Below are 21513 nucleotides of genomic sequence, written 5' to 3'. Positions count from 1 at the left end.
GACGGACTCTATCTATTTGCTTTTCATTATCATCACTCTCTGAGTCTCGGGCATTACGCCTCTTTAAGCAGCTGATCCCGCTCCATCTAAATTCGGTGAGGTTGCTTTGGGTACCGGGTCACGTGGGCATTCAGTTAAATGAGGTTGCTAATTCATTAGCAAGGGCCTCTCTCTGTGGCCCAATAATTGCTGTCCTGCCAACCTGCGCATATACAGCTGCGGTGAGGTTTCGCAGTTGCACAATATTTCGGGAATTTTCAGCCTCGGCGCTTACTTCATCTCCCGATTATCAGCACCTTCTGCACCCTGGGAGTAGCAAAGACTGGAGTTCGCGCCGACTGGAGGTCTCTTTCACGCGTTGGCGATGCCGAGTTCCTCTGGTAAATTTCTACCTTCACAGATCTGGTCTGGCGGTTTCTTCACTGTGCCCATTTTGTGCCGAGCCTGAGACAATGGATCACTACCTGCTGTTCTGCCGCCGATTCTCTTCTTTGAGGAGGCGCCTATTAGAAATTCCGTTTCACCAGCTGGGTCTGCCTGTGTCCACTGAGGTTGTTCTTTCCTTTGGCGCTACTTCGCTTGGACGAAGCAACCGGAGTGCGCGCTGTGCAGTTCAAAAATTTCTTCTAGAAACACAGCGACTCCCATGCTAATATTAATTTTATTTATTTATTTCTGTATTTTTTTTTTCATTTTTCTGATTATCAAACAGTTCATTTATTATTATTTTTTTTCTGTCTCTCTTTCAGTCAATACAAAATTGAACCATTCCATATGATGCAGTCAAATTTGCACATAAAGCCGTCGTCCCTTCTTCGATCTCCCAGCTAACAGGACCTCTTTCGTTGCGTCGTCCAATCTGTCAGCCTATACCCTATTAATACTCCTTTTCCTCTAAAACTCCTAATCATTCCAACAGTTCACCGCCAGTGTCTTGGCCACTCCCCCGTAGTGGGTATGTGCCATTCTACTTGAGGCCAACCAACCAACCAACTGCTACCACCGATGTTTCCTACTTTAGACTTCAGTTAGGGTGCGGAAACGCGAATTTTCGGTGTTCAAATAAGGTTAATGCTAAACCACCGGTGCGATCATCTTACTAGTTTCGAAACAAAAAATATGTTTGAGAAACAATTTTCTAGCACTTTTCACTTTCTTTCAGGCTATACAATCACTATACACCTTCACGTAGCTGAAGATTAAAATGGAAGGAAGCAAGAGGCTATAAGAAAAAAATCCTACAGCATGTTGGCTCCGTCGTTCCAAGCGTATTTCTATGTAAGAGACAAAAAAACTCTCCGAAAATTGTCCGTAGGACATAGCTATGATAATGCTGGCAAGCTGCTACAAGTGGATCTTTTATTCGTAAAGCCAGCTACTTGCGTTGTCTGTCAACGACACTGCAGATATCATCATCATCATCATCATCATCATCATTTTATTTCGTGAAACCAATACCACAGAACTTGACTGGACCCATAGCCAGCTCGGCTAGTGAAAGGTCCAAATACAAGATATTCACAAAAGAAATGGCAGACATTCAAACTACATGTACAAAAGGACATGAGATACTGCAATCGCGCCATTGCAAATATGTAAAGCGTATGCATATTCTGAAAAACAAACATATTCTGAAATGTACAAGACCAAACACAAACGCATTTAGTCCCCCAGCTCTGGACAGACAAGACAAATGTTTTTCAATAAGGGCGAAAAAGATTGCTTGAGTTTGATGTCATCGGGAATCTCATCCATATCTGAGCACCATTGTACTCTAATAGCCTTTGACCGTAAGTGTTGTGACAAGGTAGTAGGTTAAACCTCATTAGTGGCAGCTATTGTTTGTCCCAGCGGCGATCTAAACAGTGAAAGAGGAAATGAATCATTATTTCGTATCACTCTGTTTATTCGCAGTTCTTGAAAGAGTGGTCGGCTTGGGTCGGGTGCCTTTGCGAAGGTTATGGTAGGAACAGCACGTTTCTGCCAGCGTAAAATTGATTCTAAGTATGTTTTATCGGTACCGCTCCATGTCTCTAAGTAGTAACATAAGGGTCTGTGGACATACGCGAAGTACAAAATGCGTAAAATCGGTGTACGAAAACATTCCCTCGCCCTTAATTAAATATGACAGCCATAAGCTAATTTAGAGCAAGCATTTTTAATTTGTTGCTTCCAATGCATGTCCGATTCAAATACTACACCCAAGTACTTGGTGTGGGAGACATTAAGCAAATACTTACCGTTTAAGGTTAAAAATAAATTATGACAGCTAATATTCTTTTTACTGGAGTGAAATAAAGTGTACTTTGTTTTCTCGGTGTTAAGTGTGAGCCGATTGTTTACGAACCACTGCGAAGTTTTACGAAGTTCCTCGTTAATTTTGCCCTCCAGATCCTCTAATGTATCTGCTGTAAAAAATAGCGCAGTGTAATCAGCGTATATAACAGCTTTAGAATAGTTCCGAAACAATAAAAAGTCATTGATGTATATAGAAAAGAGGAGGGGCCCGAGGACAGAGCTCTGCGGCCCGCGAAGTGTGATTTTTTGAGGAGCGGATATATAGTTTCTGATAACAGCGCATTGCTCTCAGCCAGAAAAGTAACTGTTGATTAGATCATACATTTTCCCCCTTAAACCATAAGTTTCCATTTTCTGTAGTAATATGGAATGGTCAAGCGTGTCAAAGGCAATTGATATGTCTAAGTAATTAACTACGCCCAGTTTTTTGCTATGTAATGCGGTGTTTATCAGCTGTGTAAGGACCAGAACTGACGAGGAAGTAGAGCTATGGGGTCGAAACCGTGCTGATCAGACAGAGGACATTGTACTTAGTTAAAAAGCTCTGTATTCGCTTGCAGGGCACCTTTTCGAAAACTGTATTAATTACACTTAATACCGAAATTGGCCTATAGTTTGATAGAGTGGACTAGTTTGATAGAATGAAATAGATTTCGAAATCAAATATACCGTGCAGTCTTGTCCTCTTGGGTTCCGGCGAAAAAAAAATAACGCAGCTGCCCTTGGGCGGCCACAGGAAATATGCGCACAAAGCATAAGGCCGGTACAACTTTCGGCATATAAGAGGAGGGCTGCCTGCTGCAAATGGAAATAAGCATAAAAAAGTAGCGAAAAAGCTGCAACGTGTAAAGCATCGTGTCCCACTAAGGAAAAGGTTCGGCTGCGCTTTTAAGTCCATGGCACCGCCGCCAAACATTAGGCGAAGGTGGGTAAACTTGCAGAGCACCAGACACGCCTTCTTTCACACCGGGCGCAGATAACAGCAGCGCCGGTGTTTGTAACGCTAGCGCATCTCCATCGAGGGACGGAATACAAGAGGCTCGTCGACGTCGACGGACACCTCCAGTGCTTCGGTGCCTTCATAGAGCACGCCTTGTATCTCCGCGCTCGAGTCGCCCAGTTCGTCCAACTCCTCGAAGTACGCGTTTACCCGGTTCGGCGTGTTCGGCTCCCAGTGGTACTCGGGCTGGAAGGCCCGCGCCGGGTACTGCGGTGGCCCGTAAAGCCGATGGGTTCACAATGAGTCACACTGTTCGCGGCAGTTTGCGGCATTCTAATTCCAAAGGTTGCAACTTGTAGCGTTTCTTTGCTAGCCATTTATGCACACGCTATGCGAAGCAGTTGGCATTCAGCACGAAGACGACTCTTAAGGGTATACTGAAGCTCGATGTTTGTTTGTGTAGGCAAATCCTTAAAACATAAAAAAGTGCGCAATGGCTGGGATGCAGAAAAGAAGCACGCCAAATGAGCGCTGTCTAACAACTGGTTTAATGAGCGAACTCCTCCGTTCTGGTTCAAAAACAAAGCGCACCAAACACACAATGTCATCAAACGCACAATAACGTTCTCAAGCCAAGATTACCCAGTTCCTAACTTCACAGCTTGTTTGAAGCCGCTTGTCAAGGCTGAATCTCACTATAAGTAAGGCTTCAAGAATTTAGCGTTCGTTTCGTTCCCTCACATTGTCCGAAAAGCGCGGTACGTGCCACGTCCTCATGCCCGTAGGACTGCGAACGAAAGGAGCGAGGAATTCTTTAAGCCTCAGAGATAAGCGTCGTAAGCCTTACATCCTTAGAAGCCCCGACAAGTGTGCCAGTGAGGCCCACTTGTGCTGGTTTCAGAAGGTGAATGTGCGGTTGATGGCGTTCCGAGTTTGGTGCGCTTTGTTTTTGAACCAGAACGCAGGCGTTGGCGCAAAAAACCAGTTGTTAATCTGCGCTCGTCTCTCGAGCTTTTTGTTTGCGTTCTGTCCATTGCTCAGTTTCTATCTTTTAAGAATATCGCAACAACTAGCTTCGCACCGTATCCTTGTGGGCATATCACTACGTTCTAATGACAGAGAGGCTTCAGTGAGTGGGAACGGCAATTTTTTCAAATAGAAAATGTCAGAAATAAAACATGAGTAGCGCCATTATCGGCCGCATACGCATCCGAAACACTGTGTCGCCAAGGCAGTTTTCATTAATGGGCCTTCGAAGCTATGCTAAACCACCATTCACTTCCAGACGGCGATTGCAACGTGTTTTTTAGACTGCACGTCATCGGTTTGGATAGAGTTCTCTATATTTCGAAAAATATTTTTCAGCCAAAAAATGCTTATTTTTCTGCTAAACAAACATCATCTTAGCCAAAAGCGGCCCGAGAATCCGCCTCTACTAAGAACAGAAAATTGTTAGAGTTTCCACAGTGTCCCTTTAAACTTACAGGCAGCAGCTCAGCAAAGAGAATTTCCGCTAAGCATGGTGGTGAAAACCACCTGGCAATACACGCAAATTCTATAGCTGTGTCGCGTGTGACGGTGATAACACAAATATCATTGTAAAATCTTGCTAGTGTATTTTCATGTCCTGCAGATCGCTGTCTAGCGCTGCGCTAAATAGGACATCGAGCTCAGTGATATTTTTCAAGGATGATGACATATGATTCACCAGGGTGGAAATTTCGGCAAGTCGGTACAGATCCATAACATAAGAGTAGCGGAAAACCAGGGCGACGGACGAAAGGGGAGAGAGCACACACCCACAGCACAGCATCTGTGTTGTGGGTGTGTATTCTCTCCCCTTTTGTCCGCCGTCCTGGTTTTACGCTACACGTACGTTACGATGACATCATGTGAGATATTTTCCAAAAATCCATATCAAACGGGGCAGTGCGCGTCACAATTGCGTTAACTTTTAGCATTTATGCTAATGCATAAATTGATTGTCGAGTTATTTGACGGCGTCGGGCGTCACACTCGTTCGGGAGGCAAAATAAAAAAGCAGAATCGGCTCAAGCGGGATTCGAACCCGCTGCGGGGCTAACTGATAAGCTTCAAAAGGTTAAAGAGTGGGGCTCCCTGGTGTTGTTCTAGCTGCCAGAGCAGGTCTTACACAGGAGACTGAAGATAGTAGGTACCAAAATAGAGTATGGTTGCCGGCGTCGTGTCCAAACTCTCCTTTTACTTGTGTAGGGGCTGCAATCTGCCACCGAATCGGTTTCGCTGGCCGCTGCATTAGATCGCTACGCCATCGTAGCAACCTTCCAGCTTATGTGTTGAACTGCCCGCATCTCGTGCAGTGTTTTGGATGTCGTTGTCTCCAACATCTCGCACCAGTGCGCAAATCAGTACGAAAAGAGCCAGCCGGAAAGTAAAGAAGCTGAAATTAGGACACGAGGCCGCTATCTTCATCATCAGCAGCATATCGACTACTCCCACTGCAAGGAAAAGGCCACTCCAATACTTCAAACAACCCTGCACTGTGCCAGCTGCGGCTAACCTGTCCCGCAAACCTGTTAATCTCATTAGCCAACCTAAGTTTCCGCCGCCCCTGATACGCTTGCCTTCTGCGCTTGCCTTCCTGGAGAAAGACGCCTAGAGGCAGCGACCGACGACGGACGGAACCAAGGCCGCCCGCTCGGGGCAATAAAGGGACGGAGTCACCAAGTTATTACCCGTTTCCGTCAGTAGCCGGCCCCGCCGTAGGGAGCTCGCCTCAGTTCAGTGCCGCAGCATTGCAAAGACCACATATGTTTTCGGTGACACAGAGCCACTTGCACCACTGTTGCTGCACTACAGGAATTAGCAGCGGACGTGCAATTCATCCTCTCCCATTCCCACGGGTCGACTCTGCAACGAGTCGCCCCGCCTGCTAGTGCTGTGCAACTTTGATTGGTGCCCATCCTGAGGAAATATTCCTCGTGCTGGATATGCCTCCACCTGATGAAGGGGCGGAACCTCAGGGGATTTAAGGACGGGGCTGAGTGCGAAAGGATGCTATGGGCCGTGTTGAAAACACTCATCTAGTACGCAAACAAGTTTGGTAAAAGTGCCATTCAACCCGCTTGTTTTCGTTTCCCGAATTTCGAAGCTTCAGACTTTCCTCAGCACTAATAATCAACAAGCTACCAATCGGAGCTCAAGTTCGAGATAGCCTGTGCGCCACGATAACTGGCGGCAGCAACGGTCAGCCAGCGAGACAGCAGCTGTCTCGGGACATGATGACATGCGCGGGTGAGTGCTTGGCTTTTCGTCTGATATGGACCAGGTTCTACAAGAGGTTTAACTTTAGAACTGGCAGAGATCTTTGCGCAAATTTTAGAGCTTTGATATTTGTGCGTAATTGTTTAAGAAATAGCCCACACTAAGAACTGTCATGGACCTACTGAAGCTGCAGAAGCCAGACCTGTTGCTATTGTGCGAAGAATTGGGGATCAATACAAGGGGTTTGGCACGAACACTCGTGATTATGTAAAGTGTCATTAAACTCGGTTGTTTTCGTTTTTCCGAACTCCGAAGCTTCAGTCTTTCTTCAGTCCGAAGACTCAACGCGCTACCAAACGGAGCCCGGGTTCGAGATAGCCAGTGCGCCACGACAAAACCGAGTCCGTCACAGTTAAGGGCCAGCGGTTATCTTGCCTTAGCACTGCGTACCCCGCCCAAGCCCATTCCAACCTCTTGATTGGCTAGGATGTCATTAATCCGCGTTTGTTCCGCCTCCCAATCTGTGCTATTCCTGTCCCTTAACGTTACGCCTATCATTGGTTCAATAGCTCGGTGCGCTGCCCTCAAGCTCAAACCTTTTAGTTTAGTCTCCACAATTCAGCCCCATAAATGAGTTACAGTAAGATACAGCTGGTATATACTTTTCTCTCGCGGGATATTGGTAAACTGCCATTCATGACCTCATAGAACCTGCCAAGTGTGCTCCATTCTATTATTATTCTTCTAGGTATTTCAATCTCGTGATCCGCATCTGTGGTGACTACCTGCCCTAAGTAGGCGTATTCTCTTACCACTTCTTCTAGCACCTAGCTACCAATTGTAAAGGGCTGTTTTCTCCCTACCTAGACTGCTGGACATTACTTTGGTTTTCTGCATGCTAATATTTAGTTACACTTTTCTGCAGTGCCTGTATGACTCACTGATCATGCTTTGCAGTTAATCTCCTCTTGCCTGCGATAATATACGTTGGGCGCCGGGGATCCCATGAACGAGGCCGCTGACGGAGCAGGTGGTCAGGGCTTACAAACTCGCTGCCTACGAAAACTACACGCAGCAAAAATTAGACTTGAATGATTTACCACCGCCAAACCCACCATTATTGATCCGTGAAGCTCGCATTCTTCGCCGTGTACAGTTTAATATCCTACGTACACCAGCCAAACTTTATTTGTACCGGTACGCTCACACCTCAGTGCCCAAACCGTCCACACGCATATGCAGACATAGAACACTGCCTTACACAGTGCCACGTAGCCTTCCAGTCCCCCGCCTATCCTCCCCCCCCCCCCCCCCCGTGGCCCATCTGGCTCACCCCCGTGGATCTGAAACTGCAACGCGCCCTCGTCACCTTGGCCCAGGACCTATTAAGCGCCTAAAATACAGGCAGTTTTATTAAAAGCTTTACACCACCACCTCGGTCACTTAGCAAAGTAACGTCATCAGCAACTCGTGAATTACTAAGGTATGGCTGCTGAGGTTTGGTCTGATTGAATTGCTTTCTTAGAATCTATGAAGCTATATATTGGTGCGAGTTTTATTCGGCGCATTTCCCTACCACGTGATTCATAGAGCAACTATGGTATATTGTCGAGTATCCTTTACGAAAGCTAGCCTGACCTTCTGGTGTATTGGAGTCGAACATTGGCCGGACTGTATTAGTGATTACCTCAGTAATATACCTTACTGCATTTTTTCAAGTCCTTGACGTTTCCTTTCTTACGGATTAGGGTTATATTAGCGTCCTTCTAAGCTTCCGGTACGCTCAAGGTCATAAGGCATTACGCATACAACGCGGCTGGATTTCGTGCCACAATCTCCCCTGCTTCCTTTAAAAGACCTGCTGTCGCCTAATCCTTACGAACAGCTTTCGCCCTTGAGATACTGCCTATCTCATTTACGTCCTGATTACATGGGCTACTGTATTTATTTGTGTAGAATTCTTCGGCTACATAAATTGTCCATACTGATAACATAAAATGGGCGCTTGAAAGCGCCATTGCAAGCTTGCAGCAAATCACAGGAACGCGCGAGAGATTTAGACCAACATATTAAATTACCATTAGTGGGCATTCGCCATCGCATTCTCTTGGTGAGCCGGATGCGCAACGTCTTTCGAATATTTTTGTACCGAGTCAGTGCCGCTGTTTTTCTAACGAACAACACCAATAAAGCGCGCTGCCTCGTTTTTATTTTCTAGCCTAGAGTTGCGTTTCATGGAACTTGCCGAATGTTTCATTAACCGCGATTTCAATATTGCATGGAGATACATCATCAAGATCAGCAGAAACTGTGGCACTTAACGGCATTTCCATGCCGCCTCCTGCGCACAAAGTTAGCCTTCGCGGTCCTTCAGGTCCTCAAAATCACTGCAGTTCAAGTATCAGCAGAGTTTCTAGAGCTCATCTATGCACAAAGCGGATCAGTTAGCGCACGCGCGCGCACACATCGCCGAAGACGCTTTGGGCCCTTGCCATCCTGGGGTAAAATTTACTCCAAGAGAAAACAGTCAACGTACGTTTGGTTTCAACCTCGTTAAAGGGCTACTGAAGCGGTTTTAGAATTCGATGAGTTTTAGCTTGCCGAATGTGCGAAATGTGCTGGTAAATCCTGCGAAATAGTTTTGCTCTAGCATTTGAAATGGTGGCGTAATCGCCGAATAAAGTTGTCGTCGGCGTTCGGGCTTCTCTAAAGTGCACAGCGACGAGCAGAGGCCCTGATAATGACGCCACGTATGACGGCAGTACGTTTCCAGCGAAGAAAGGGTTATTCCATGGAAGAAAACCGGCGCCATTGAAGATGAAGCTCACAATGCATTGTTTGACGCCATCTGACGACGCACAGCAGCATGCAGGTGTAAGCAGCAGACACTCAAATTTCGGCAACAATGACGTCACTGCCGAGTTTTCTCGCTCTCCTCGAAAGTACTGAGGAGAAGCCTGAACATCGTTGCGGTTTTGATCCACGATTATGTCACCATTTTAAATGCTAGTGCGAAAATACTTGCATGGTTTATCTAGAAGCTTGATAGATTCGAATTCTTGAATAACCTCGAATTCCCAAAAAACCGTCTCAGTTTCCCTTTAAGTAACTTTGGAGCCTCCTTCATGGACTTTCTTTTAAGCATGCAATTGCTTTCAGCTCCCAATAAGCTAGGCCCTACATCGCCTCGAAACCGCGGCAAACCTAAGGCTGAACAAAAAGCTGGAAACCTTTCACAAACAATCGGCACTTAATGTTGATGCACATAGTGCGATAGCATTGGACGACCGTGCACAAATATTCCAAAGTTTTCGTTGAAAGGCGGAGAGGCACGAGCGGATCGAACTAAGGCCCGCGCAAATGAAGCAGCCTTATTTCCCAACGCTTCAGAGAAGTTGGGCACGTGTTGTTTCTTCTTATTGCACTCTCGCGACACCCGCAGATGCTCAAGATGGTTCTTCTAATTTAGCTATATGTATCACATGCCACTGAATCGCCTCTGCCATCTTTCATGCGTGCATTCTGTCCTCTATATCATGTTCAATGTGGTGGGAAACGTTACGAGATATATAGCCTCGCCCCCACTACAGCTTTAGGTATCCGTAGATGTAAGTGAATTGCCGCGGGGGATCAATGGTTAGGGCACTTGGCTATTCAGCCAGAAGATGCGGTTTCGATATCGGCTGTGTCCGCTGCACTATGGCGCAGGTGAAATACAAAACACGCGTGCACTTTGCGATGTCAGTGCAGGCTAAAGAGCCCCAGGCCACCGACAGTATCCGTGAGCCATCCACTATGACGTCCTTCGTGACACATGCATCTTTTGATACGTTGAACCCTATGAATACTATAACACACCAGAAGAAAAGTAAGCGGCCGTGAAGGTGAAGAAGGCCAATTTTTCGCTAAGGCCGAAAAAGATGGTTATTTCTATAAAGTATAAAGTAACTAGAGAAACCAGGGGTGCTGTGGGATCGGCCAAGCATGAAAAACAAGACATAGGTGATCGCGGTGCCCCAAGAAGCGTCAAAAGCAGCCCGCGTGCTTTACCACTAAGCCAAGCGGCTGACAACGACTGCTGCTGAAGCAGCCAGTGTACAACTACAGCTGTATTCCTCGAAGAACAGAATCTGGCAAAGGCAGGAGGCCGTGTCCGAAAGCCACAGGAAATGTAGAGTACCAGAGTGCAGCTACGATCGCCTTTGAGCTGTACTAGAACGCGCTACACCTTTCTGCCAATGCATTTCACGTTCCCACCAAACCGCGGCTCACACCTACTGTCGCCTGCGAGATAGAATGCAATGCTTAAAAGTCTCGGAGGCAGGAAGTGTTGATCACCCGAACGTTTTCGAGGACGCAGGCGAAGGCACCGATGGGCACCTGCAGCAGGCCGGTGCAGCCGATGATCCAGGCCAGGGCCTCGTACTCGCCGGGATACTGCGTCCCCTGGTAAAACGGCGGCGAGTAGGACAGCATGCGCTGCACGTACGCCACCTGGAAAAGGAATTTAGGAAAAAATTAACAGAGCTAAACTTAACGGTTTAGTGCGTTAATCAGCAAAAAGTTGGTTGTGATTAGCGGTGTTTCCGACAGACTGAGTTTAATAACACGGTCTGCCGGGTTAGTTGGTTGCAATCCACATGTACACAGCAGCGCGAACACAATCAGGAAAAAGATGCAGGTAGGGCAGAGCGCTGTCCTATCTGCATCGTTTTCCTGATTGTGTTCCCGCTGCCGATACATATAGGTAAGGTCGGTCTGGCTCATGTGTGCAAGGGGGACGATAGCGCTGTCATAAGCGTACTTACGGATATTTTATGCACACGACGAGCCGACCTGACACACTAATAGCCATGTAGCTTAGATTTGCTGTTTCGTGCTCCTGGCTTCGCCTCTCTTCTCGAGCATGTTTAGCTGCGGGGCTTGGGCCTGTTTTTTTTCGAACACTCTTAGGTACTTGGCGTAGCATTTCTAATTCAACAAAACTTCGTGCTGTGCTAGTTGGTAGGGCATAGTTGAAACTTGGTTCAGCGCATAAGACGACCACAAAGAAAGGAAACGACGCACACGGAGCGCTACTAATGACTGATTTATTGATGAATGCAAGAAACACATTTATAGTCGTTTACACACATGCGCACATTCGGGCGGCTCAGGCCACTTTAACAGTTTTACATGGCTTACACTTATCTAATCTTACCTTATGTCTCTGAAGAAAGCGCGGGTAACAAGGTAAGGTAGGTGATTCTGAACATGAAAATGACAAAAGGACAAGATATGGATGGAATATGACCGAAACAGTTCGAGAATCGACAGACGAGAAAGAAACGGACCAGGATGTTACATGACGTTATATGACGTTGTCCAAAAACACACCCTCAGCCGAGTACAAATTTATGGCAGTGTCGCTGATTCACTGGCTAGCCTTTTTATGAATACGGAAGGCTTCCAGAAGAACTTTTCTTTTGTGCTTTTACTCCTGCCCAAAACCTTTGCTTCTTTGAACCGTGGCGCGCAGCGGCACCATATTAACGTGCGAAACTAGATTTATTTTATTTTTTTATTTATTGAATACTGCGGACATGCTGTATGTCCAAGCAGGAGAGGGAAATACATACAGGAGGGAAAAGCAAAACAGGTGCGATAGTACCGAACGATATAAATGCCACGAAACAAGCAACCCAAAACTACAATTCAAAATGCGGTTACAGTACAGCTACTAAACCAACAGTGAAAATCAAGAATGATTACAAAGCAGCGGTGAGTTCTCCGGTAGAGGATTCCATTGAGAAACGGTTCTCCAAAAAAAAAAAAGAAAACGTATGTGTTTGTGCGTGCAAAAATAGGTTTCAGGCTAAAAGCATGCTTATGGCGCGAGGCTCGTGTAGAATCATTAACGATGTAATGTTCAGGTCGGATACCAAGTCGAGTAAATTATAATAAATGAAGCAAGTTCAGACGGGCTTTCTTTCTCCTATCTGCAAGTGGTTCTAAGTCTGCGAGTTTCAACATGGCGGAAGGAGAGTCTAGGCGCCTGTAACGGCTATAAGTGAATCGTGCCTCAAGACGTTGCATTTTTTCTAGTTATTTGGATGTCATCTATGGTGTAGGGGTCCCAAACAATGCAGGCATATTCGAGACTTGGCCTTACAATGAATTTATATGCCTTCAGTCTTAGGGCACTAGGGCAACCGCTCATCCGAAGCTTCAGAAATCCTAACTTTTTGCGGGCGGAGGAACATATATTTTCGATGTGTTTCGTCCATATGAGTCGTGGCGTTATTGTGGCACCTAGATACTTATATTCTTTTACAGCTCTGATTGCAATGTTATTAATTTTGTATGAAAAATTAAGTTGCGTGCTCTTTTTACAGATGCAGAGAGAAACTGTTTTGTCAAAGTTAATAGCCATTTAATAAATGTAGATTTGCGTTCAAAGTAAGCTGGTCAGACACAGATTTGATAGACTTAAATACAATATCGTCCGCGATCATCTTTACGGACACAGAGGGTTCGAGAGCTTCTGTGAGGTCGTTTATGTAGATATTGAATAGTACTGGACCCAGAACCGACCCCTGAGACACACCTGAGTAAACCTCTAAGAATCGAGAGGTGGCGCCATCGATATCGACAAACTGCTTTAGCTTTGACAAGTATAATGTGACCCAATTTATTATTTGATCCGGAATGCCTATTAATTTCATTTTTATTACTAGTTTATGAGGAGGTACTCCATCAAAAACTTTAGAATAATCTAAAAAAATTATGTCGACCTGGCCACCACCATCAAACACTTTAGCAAGTTCATCTACAGTGACCACTAGCTGGGTTGTAGTTGAGAATCCTCGACGGAAGCCATGTTGCGCTTTGGTCATTATTCCCGTGTGGTCTAAATAATTGTTGAGGTATTTGGTGAGTACGTATTCTAACACTTTGCAGGAGGCGGAAATCAGTGAAATAGGGCGGTAATTACCAACTCGCAGTCGGCTGCCGCTTTTAGAAACCGGAACAACGCGAGAAATTTCCCACTCATCTGGTAGTGTACCCGACTCAAGAGATTTATTAAATACTATTATCAAAAACTTGGCTACCATTTCAGCGTACATTTTAAGAAAGGTAGTGGGAATATTATCGGGGCCGGCGGATTTCTTGGGGTCTAGCCGCAGGAGTAGTTCTACTATTCCTTCTCTGCTAATAATGACACTTCTTTCGAGAGTGTTCAGACAACGATCGTTTAACGGAGTGTTAGATATAGTGAAAATGCTTTGAAAATAAGTATTAAAAGCCTCAGCTATCTCCTTTTTATCTGTAATGGCAGAATCATCGACGATAATCTTGTCAAGTTTTCTACTTCCTTTGTTTGAGAGAAACTGCCAAAATTTAGTGGGATTTTCTGTCACGAAACGACCAAGCGTCTCACTAAATTAGCGCTGTTTTGATTCTTGTAACTGTGACGCAAGCGTAGCTTTTAGACTGCGAATGACAGAAATGGCAGCGCTTTTCTGTCTCTGATATCGTTTCAGCTTACGTTTAACGTGAACTATATCTCTGGTTATCCAGGAACTTCTTCTATCTACCTTCTTTTTTCTATCTGGAACACATTTGTGCAGACAGAAGTGACAGAGATTCGCGAGCATATCTTGTTGTATCAAATTTTGAGCATGCTCCCTTAAACGGTCATTGAGGCAACGCCCTGTGTGCCCAATATAGCACTTCCCACATTTCTAATTCGTTTAGCGACTGGTCTTTGCCGCTTTATGAGCCAGCACCGCCACTAGCGGTGCGGTGTTGCACGTCCAGCTCGGATATCAACACACTTTTGTCTTTCCCGTCGGAATGAATAATATCCATCGTTTCTGCCGGCAGGGCGGCTCTACGAGCATCCCATGGTGCACTCTTTCGGGGAACATCCGCCGTGGTTGCCTCTTCGCACCTCATCACGCGGCATTGAACTCCACAGCTGAACCGTTTCGACGCTCGCCAGCCTCATGCGGCAACTCTTCGTAATGCGCTCAACCGTCGTGTCTAGCGATCCTGCTCTTCACATAGTTCAACCGCGCGCTAGCCTCTCCCTTTCCTCTGCTTCCGCGCCGAGCAAACCGCCAGCGCCTCGGCAAACCGCGGTATTAAGGGCCGTCGTACGATCGTTTTCTTTTGCGTTCCGCAAGGCACGCGGACGACGGACCGCACAGACCAGACATTAGGCGTCTGCCCAGTCCGGCGAGCGGAGGGAAAGCTGGCCAGCTTCAACTTTTGAGAGGATGAGCGGATCCCACCGGCGACCGGATTGCTGCGATTAGCTGTTTTTTTACGTGACGTCCGGGGCCCTTCCACCTCGCTTCTGCAGGGGTAAGACGGCCGTCCGTCGACTGAACCGCGCAGCAAGGCAGAGGTGATGACAGCTATGCACCCACCACATGCTGATATTACTAGAGTTCAGAGCGACTGCGAACTTCTCTGCACGGAGCAGCAGCGAGTGACGGTTCCCGGAGTTGAGAGCGCCTCTTCAAACAGGCGCAAAGACCTACGCGTTGGCGGTGCCAGGATATGTTTATATGGAGCCGTTTGTGCTTGTTGCAAGCGTTCCTAATTCTTGCGGTGATCATCACGGACAGCGGCGAGTAACAGCTGCTCACGGTGAAATTCTTGTGCGTGCATGAGCTGCATAGCCAAGTGACTGGTGTCCGCGTAGTGAAAGTGATTGCGATCGGAGCGAGTGCTTTTACATCAACGCAGCGAAATGTGCACCTGTGAAAGCCAACTACGCACGCCTTGCTTTCCGAATACTGAACAGAACGTGGCGTTGTGCAGCTAGTCGCATTCGTTGCGATGGTTGCAGTGGTCGCGACCGAACCGTTCACACGACGTTGTTTCTGCTATGCGCTCATTGCTATTTTGATCGCGATTCATGCGCGCACTGTGCTTGAGAATTGCCGTGTGTGCGACGTGACACGTGCTTGGCTGCACGGCCGTCTGACTGTTTCCTGCGGCAACAGCAGCAACGTTGCTATCCTTCTGCGCCTTGGTGCTTCATTCAATACATTTTGTGATGATGGGTTCTCGGGTTATGACTCGCCGGAGGAAATGTGTAACCTGTGCGAAAACATTATTCCAGTGCAAATGTATCTTCTGGAGCGCCATTCCTTTTTATTTCCTGCCGTCTGTGTGGACATTTGCCTGCAATAAATATCTGCGTGATGAATGGGTGACTTAACACTTCCTCTAGTCATTTCGGTTTATGTTGTCACAACATGATATTACGCGATTACAAACAAGAATTATTGCCGCATCTAAGTCACGGCTGGTTGACAGTGTACAAACCTCTAATATGTGCCAACTCATGTGGCTGTTTTTCATGAGCATTCAAATTGATGCAACGCAAAAAAGTGTGGCAGAAGCTAATGGGATCAAAAACGCCCGGAGAGCAATTTGGGCACAACGAGTCTTGATGAAAACAAAAAAAACTATTTTGAGACATTTACCGTTGCTTTTTTATCTCCTTATTAGCAGTGTTAAGTAAATATTGTCAAATGCTTGACAGTATGAAGTCAGGACAGCAGCTTGGGCATGTTGGTTACTCATTTTTGACGGAACAGCTCAAAACACTGGGACAAGAGACAAGCGCTGGCTTGCAACTGATTTTTATTTCGAAGAAACACTGCTTCTTATACCTTCTTCACACCCTCAAAATACATGCGTCCGAACCATATCGTTCAAGCGTCCTAAAATAATAACCTAAGATAAACAATCAGAGAGATGTATAAACACATTTTTAACATGTCAAATTCTCTCTTTGTTAAAGCAACAGACAGCGTGCTGACACAATCGTCGCGCAGCCTCGCTATCGAAGCTGCCTCGATTGTTTCACGGACTAATTGGTCCTGGTGATTAGCCAAGGCTCTACATTTTTGGCGATCAGGTACACAAGTTGTTGAAGGGCAATATCTGCAATGAAATCCCAGTTTTCTGCAAGCTTGCTTGAAATAAGTTTTGTGCTCTAGTAGCCTTTCATTCATGCACCTGCCAGTCTGCCCTATTTATTGTTTTACACATGTGACTGGCAAAGAATAAACAAGGCCTTCGGTACACTCCACAAAGGGGGTTCGATGCTTTATCGTGCATCCCTGCTTCTTTTTGGTCGGGTGGGAATCGACTCGTCTGCACAGACTTTTCAGTTTATTAGGAGCAGACATCACTGCATCCGCGCCAGCTTTTCGACCAATGCTTTTCAGGCGATGGGAAACGTTGGGAATTTACGATATTGCTACCACGCTAGCGAGGCTGCGCGACGATTGTGTCAGCACGCCGTCTCTTGCTTTAACAAAGAAAGAATTCGACATGTGAAAAATCAGCAGGTCCCGATAACATACCAAACACTTTTTGAAGCGCTATGCGGAGTGGTGTGCAAAGTACTTGACAGTAATATTCAACAGATCTTTACATGACGGATCTTTACCGGATGACTGGAGGACAGCCGCGATTAAACCTCTGCACAAAACCGGAAAAAAAGCACACATCGAGAATTACCGACCCATATCTCTAACTTCCACATCATGTAAAATTTTAGAACATATAATTCATAAACATATATTAGGTTTCTTGGAACAGCACAAAGTACTTACCGATTTTCAGCATGGTTTCAGGCGTGGGTTTTCCACAAGTACACAGTTAGTTGAAACTGTTCATGACTTTGCTCAGTTGATTAACCAGGGAAAACAAACAGACGCAATATTCATGGATTTCCGTAAAGCATTCGATAAGGTGCCACATAACAAACTAATTCCTAAATTAAGTTATTACATTAAAACGACAGGATACTTGCATGGATTAAAGCTTATCTCTCGAACAGATGTCAGTTCGTCACTCTGAACAATATTGCTTCTAGCAGTCTCCGGGTTATGTCTGGTGTCCCCCAGGGACCTGTTTTAGGACCACTCTTATTTCTTTTGTTTATTAATGACATTGTGGCAGATCTTTCAGTTCGCGTGAGGCTGTACGCGGATGACTGTATACTGTATCAAATGGCGTCCTCAGTTGACGACCAGGTGCGTGTAAATAATGACCTAGCGAAGGTGGTTGCGTGGTGCAACAAATGGCAGATGTGCATTAATTTTGAAAAACCGTGTTCATGAAAATTACAAACAAGAAAATGCCTCTTCATTTTGTGTACGGTACTAACAGCATATCATTATTAGAAGTGACAGAGTATAAATATTTGAGCCTATGGATTACTAACAACCTTTCGTAGTCAAAACACATAGACGCTGTAGTAGCAAACTTAATGCGGAAACGATTTTTCTTGAGGCGCTCCCTAAAGTCATCCCCACCTAGTGTTCGTCTATTGGCGTACAATTCCCTCATCCGTCCGTTACTAGAATATGCCGTAATCATTTGGGACCCTTTCACGTTAACAAACATTCAGAAATTAGAGCGAATACAGCATAAAGTAGCTAGATTTGTTTTTAACTCATATGGCCGTGCATCTGTAAGTGAGCTCGTGAGGCGAAGTGGGTTACCCCCCGTCACTGAGCGCAATCGTGTTTGTCGATTAAAGTTTTTTTCCAGCTTATAAAAGGACATTATAAAGTTGATAACCCTAATTATTTTTCTTACTCCTCAGGTTATAACACGAGACAAAGGCATGCACTAACAATCACCCCTTTGAACGCGCGAAATAACTGCTTTAAATATTCTTTTTTTCCGAGGACAATTACTGATTGGAACAAACTTAATAGCGAGACTGTTAATCAAAATTCTTTACTTCTGTTTGAAAAGTGCCTGTAAATGTTGTGAATTTGTGTGTGTTTATATGCTTGTATTTTGTTTTGTCCCACCCTGCTATGATCTGTACAAGATCGCAGTATCTATAAATAAATAAATAAATAAAGCTCTCTGATTATTTGTCTTAGGTTTTCAAGCAACGGGGGGGATTCCCCGAAACATTTTGACCAACACTGTTCCCAATTCGAGTTATTGATCAATTCGCTCTCGCCCTACCATAAGCTTGCCGTCCCGGTTAGCTAAATTGGTAGAGCGACTGCTCCGGTGTAGCGGTGGTCCCGGGTTCGAACCCCGGACCAGGACGAATTTTTCTTTAACTACGAAGTTTTTGAGAAAGCTGTATAGCTTTCCTTTGTAGCCGTATGGCTCCGCTCGGGTGGATGCCAATGAGTAATTACTCCCTTATTAGAAATCTACTCCACCTTGGGGGATTCCCCGAAACATTTTACCAACACTTAGAGTTATTGATCAATTCGCTCTCGCTCTACCATAAGCTTGCCGTCCCGGTTAGCTCTCTCTAGACGAAGACGGCGTTCCGAACGGTCGCGTTTTTTGATGCTCTCCGCAGAAATGGATAAATCGGCCCTAGGCCGAGGTACTGTTGCGGCTTCTGCTGCCAGTAATACTTACCGTACTGTTCGTCCCCGTCTGCCTGCTGGTAAGCTGCTTTTTAACTCCGTATTTCTGCATGCGGACCTTGCTGGCCGTCCCTATCGTGCCCAGGACTTCAGAGATGCCTTACGGGGTGTCGTTGACCTCTGTGACATCAGCTCTATCGGACAGTTTCAGATGTCTCACGTATGGATGATAACATGCAAGACAGCGTTAGCGAAAGCTAAGCTCGTGAGCACTCAGGAGTTACAAGTGAAAAACCGCCGTTGTCTAGTGATTGACCCGGAACCGAAGACAGTAAAGCTCAAGATACTTTGGCTCCCTGAACATCTTGAAGATTTTTACATTCGGGACGCCCTTCGCGCTTGCGGAACGATTACGTCCATCACAGTGGAGCACTGGAGGGTTCCAGACATGGAGGGCATGCGCACCTTGAGTCGAGACGTTGCCTTGACTCTTGCTGATGGCGTCACTGTCAATGACGTGCCTCACATTTTGACAATTTGCGGTGTACAATGTCTGGTTTTAGTGGCAGGAAGGCCACCACTGTGTCTCTGTTGCCACAAGGTTGGCCATATACGCCGTCATTGCCGCACTCCTCGGTGTGATGATTGTCGGCGTTTCGGCCATACTACAGAGGAGTGCGTAGTGTCGTATGCTGATAAGCTTCGCGGTGGCACCCGTGCCATGGACGACGCATTGCAGGAGCACTTGATGGACGCAACAGAAGTTTTGGATGCTGCTGGTGGCACGCCAGCCGTTGCGCCCATTGACTCAGCGACTACTGACCCCTGTCTGGCCCCGTTCCTGCTGTGCAGCATGAGCCTACCCAGCCTTCACAGATGGGGCACCTGTCTGCAGATGATGAGCGTCGATGCCTGGCGGAGCAGGCTCCAGCTATATGTAGTGTCAGTGATGGCGCTCTTGGCGCACGTGCCTGTGCTGTGCGTGGGCCAGAGGAAGACAAGGACGATGGTGTGGCTCCGGTGCCGAGTGTCTGCACTGCTACATCTTCTGAGGCTCCTGCCGGATGTGCCACACAGGTAACAAAGTGCCAACCTGGCACTTCACTCCCCGACGGCAACTGTGATGCCGATGAGCAAATTTTAAGTGCGGCCTCGAAGCGCGGTGTGTCTCCGAGTTCTGCCTCCTCTGAGGAGGACAGTGTCCCCGCCAAGCACAAGTCCCGCCGTCGAAAGTCAAAGAATAAGAAACCTCCTCGGCGCTCCAGATCAAGGAGAAAGGGCGTCAACACTAGGGAGGTCGCACCTTCCGGAGTGATGCCCCCAGTCACCGTGGATGCCTGATTGAAGCTCCAGTTAGCCACCATGGCGTCTAACCAGCAGTTGACTGTCGCAACACTCAACATATGTGGACTCCGTTCAAGGCAGAAACAGGTACAGTTACGCCGATTGCTTTGCGGCAATCGGCTAGACATTGTCGCTATTCAAGAAACTAAGATAGAATGTGAAGTGGATACAGAGATAGCCCTGCGACCTTTCCTAACAGATTACAACGTCTGTGTGTCGCACTCAGTGTGTCTTTCGGCAGGTTGCTTTCTTTTCTTAAAGAAGAGTCTACCTATTTCTGACTTTAAGTACCAGGTTGACATAGAAGGGCGTCTGATATATTGTGACTTTCGACTGCATGGCGAGTCGTGGAGGGTTATCAATGTGTATGCTTCAAATAATCCGGTGCAACGAGCAGTTTTTTTTCATGCCATTACCACTCTCCTAGGATGTGATCGTTATGTCGTTTTCATGGGTGACTTCAACTGTGTGTGCGACCCACGCGATCGCATTGGTCCTAACCAAAACGCCGATAAGAGCTCTGGTATATTATTGTCTATTACCGAAAACGCTGGTTTAATTGATGCCGGATTGCCATCCGCCTTCACATACATCAGAGGAGCCTCACATTCACGCCTTGATCGCATTTACGTCTCCGTAGATCTCCTTAAACGGCACATTTCATGTGATGTCAAGCCTGTTTCTTTCTCAGATCATGCTATGGTCATTGCGCGGATTGGAGAATGCGCCCGTCCCAAATTTCAGCCGCAGTGGGAACTGTGGAAGCTTAATTCCGAGCTTCTAAATGATGAGCATTTTCAGCAGCGAGTGATGACAGCTTTGGAATCTTCCTTCGTCATGGATGTCCCATTATTTGCAGCTTGGGATATGTTTAAGCTAGAAGTTCGTAGCATAGCTATTGAGATCGGCTCCGTGAAGTCTTATCTTAAGCATGGTGAGGAGAAACGGTTACTTCAGAGTCTTTATAATCTACATGCGCTTGAATGTGAGGCTCCTGGCTTGTACACAGAGGAAATTGGTGCTGTTAAGTGCAACCTTCAGAAGTTTGATGCAGAACGCTATCGTGCGGCCCGTGCACGATCCCGCAGCAACCGTGCTCTGCATTCTGAGGAGCCTACTAGACAGGCCTTGCTAGATGAGCGTCGTCACGTGGCTGCCAAGCGAATTTCTGAGCTCTACTGTGGTGGTGCCCTGGTCACAAGTACAGATGTCATAGTTACCGAGTTTGAAAACCACTATAGCTCTCTGTTTGCTGCCACGTCTAGCACTGCTGATGATCATCATATAGCGCGATTGGTGTCCATGATTAACCCACTCAATGAGGATGAG

The 21513-nt window shown here is 46.4% G+C and overlaps 1 protein-coding gene across 1 annotated transcript in view; it reads right to left on the bottom strand.

Annotated features, from left to right (window-relative positions):
- Window positions 1-3147: 3147 nt before the first annotated feature.
- LOC149325814 (sodium-dependent proline transporter-like) overlaps window positions 3148-21513 on the bottom strand; it is a 185791-nt gene continuing 167425 nt past the window's right edge. Inside the window, exons 12-13 of the mRNA XM_089563602.1 lie at window positions 10820-10975; window positions 3148-3505 (exon numbers count right to left, since the gene is read on the bottom strand). Of these exons, the coding sequence (XP_089419728.1) occupies window positions 3302-3505; window positions 10820-10975 (360 nt within the window). The 3' untranslated portion in view covers window positions 3148-3301. The remainder of the gene's footprint in view (window positions 3506-10819; window positions 10976-21513) is intronic.

This window comes from Amblyomma mixtum, chromosome 10 (assembly GCF_055824585.1).
Source record: "Amblyomma mixtum isolate Tamu chromosome 10, ASM5582458v1, whole genome shotgun sequence".
Taxonomy (NCBI): domain Eukaryota; kingdom Metazoa; phylum Arthropoda; class Arachnida; order Ixodida; family Ixodidae; genus Amblyomma; species Amblyomma mixtum.
This window is presented reverse-complemented; position numbering and strand designations above follow the sequence as displayed.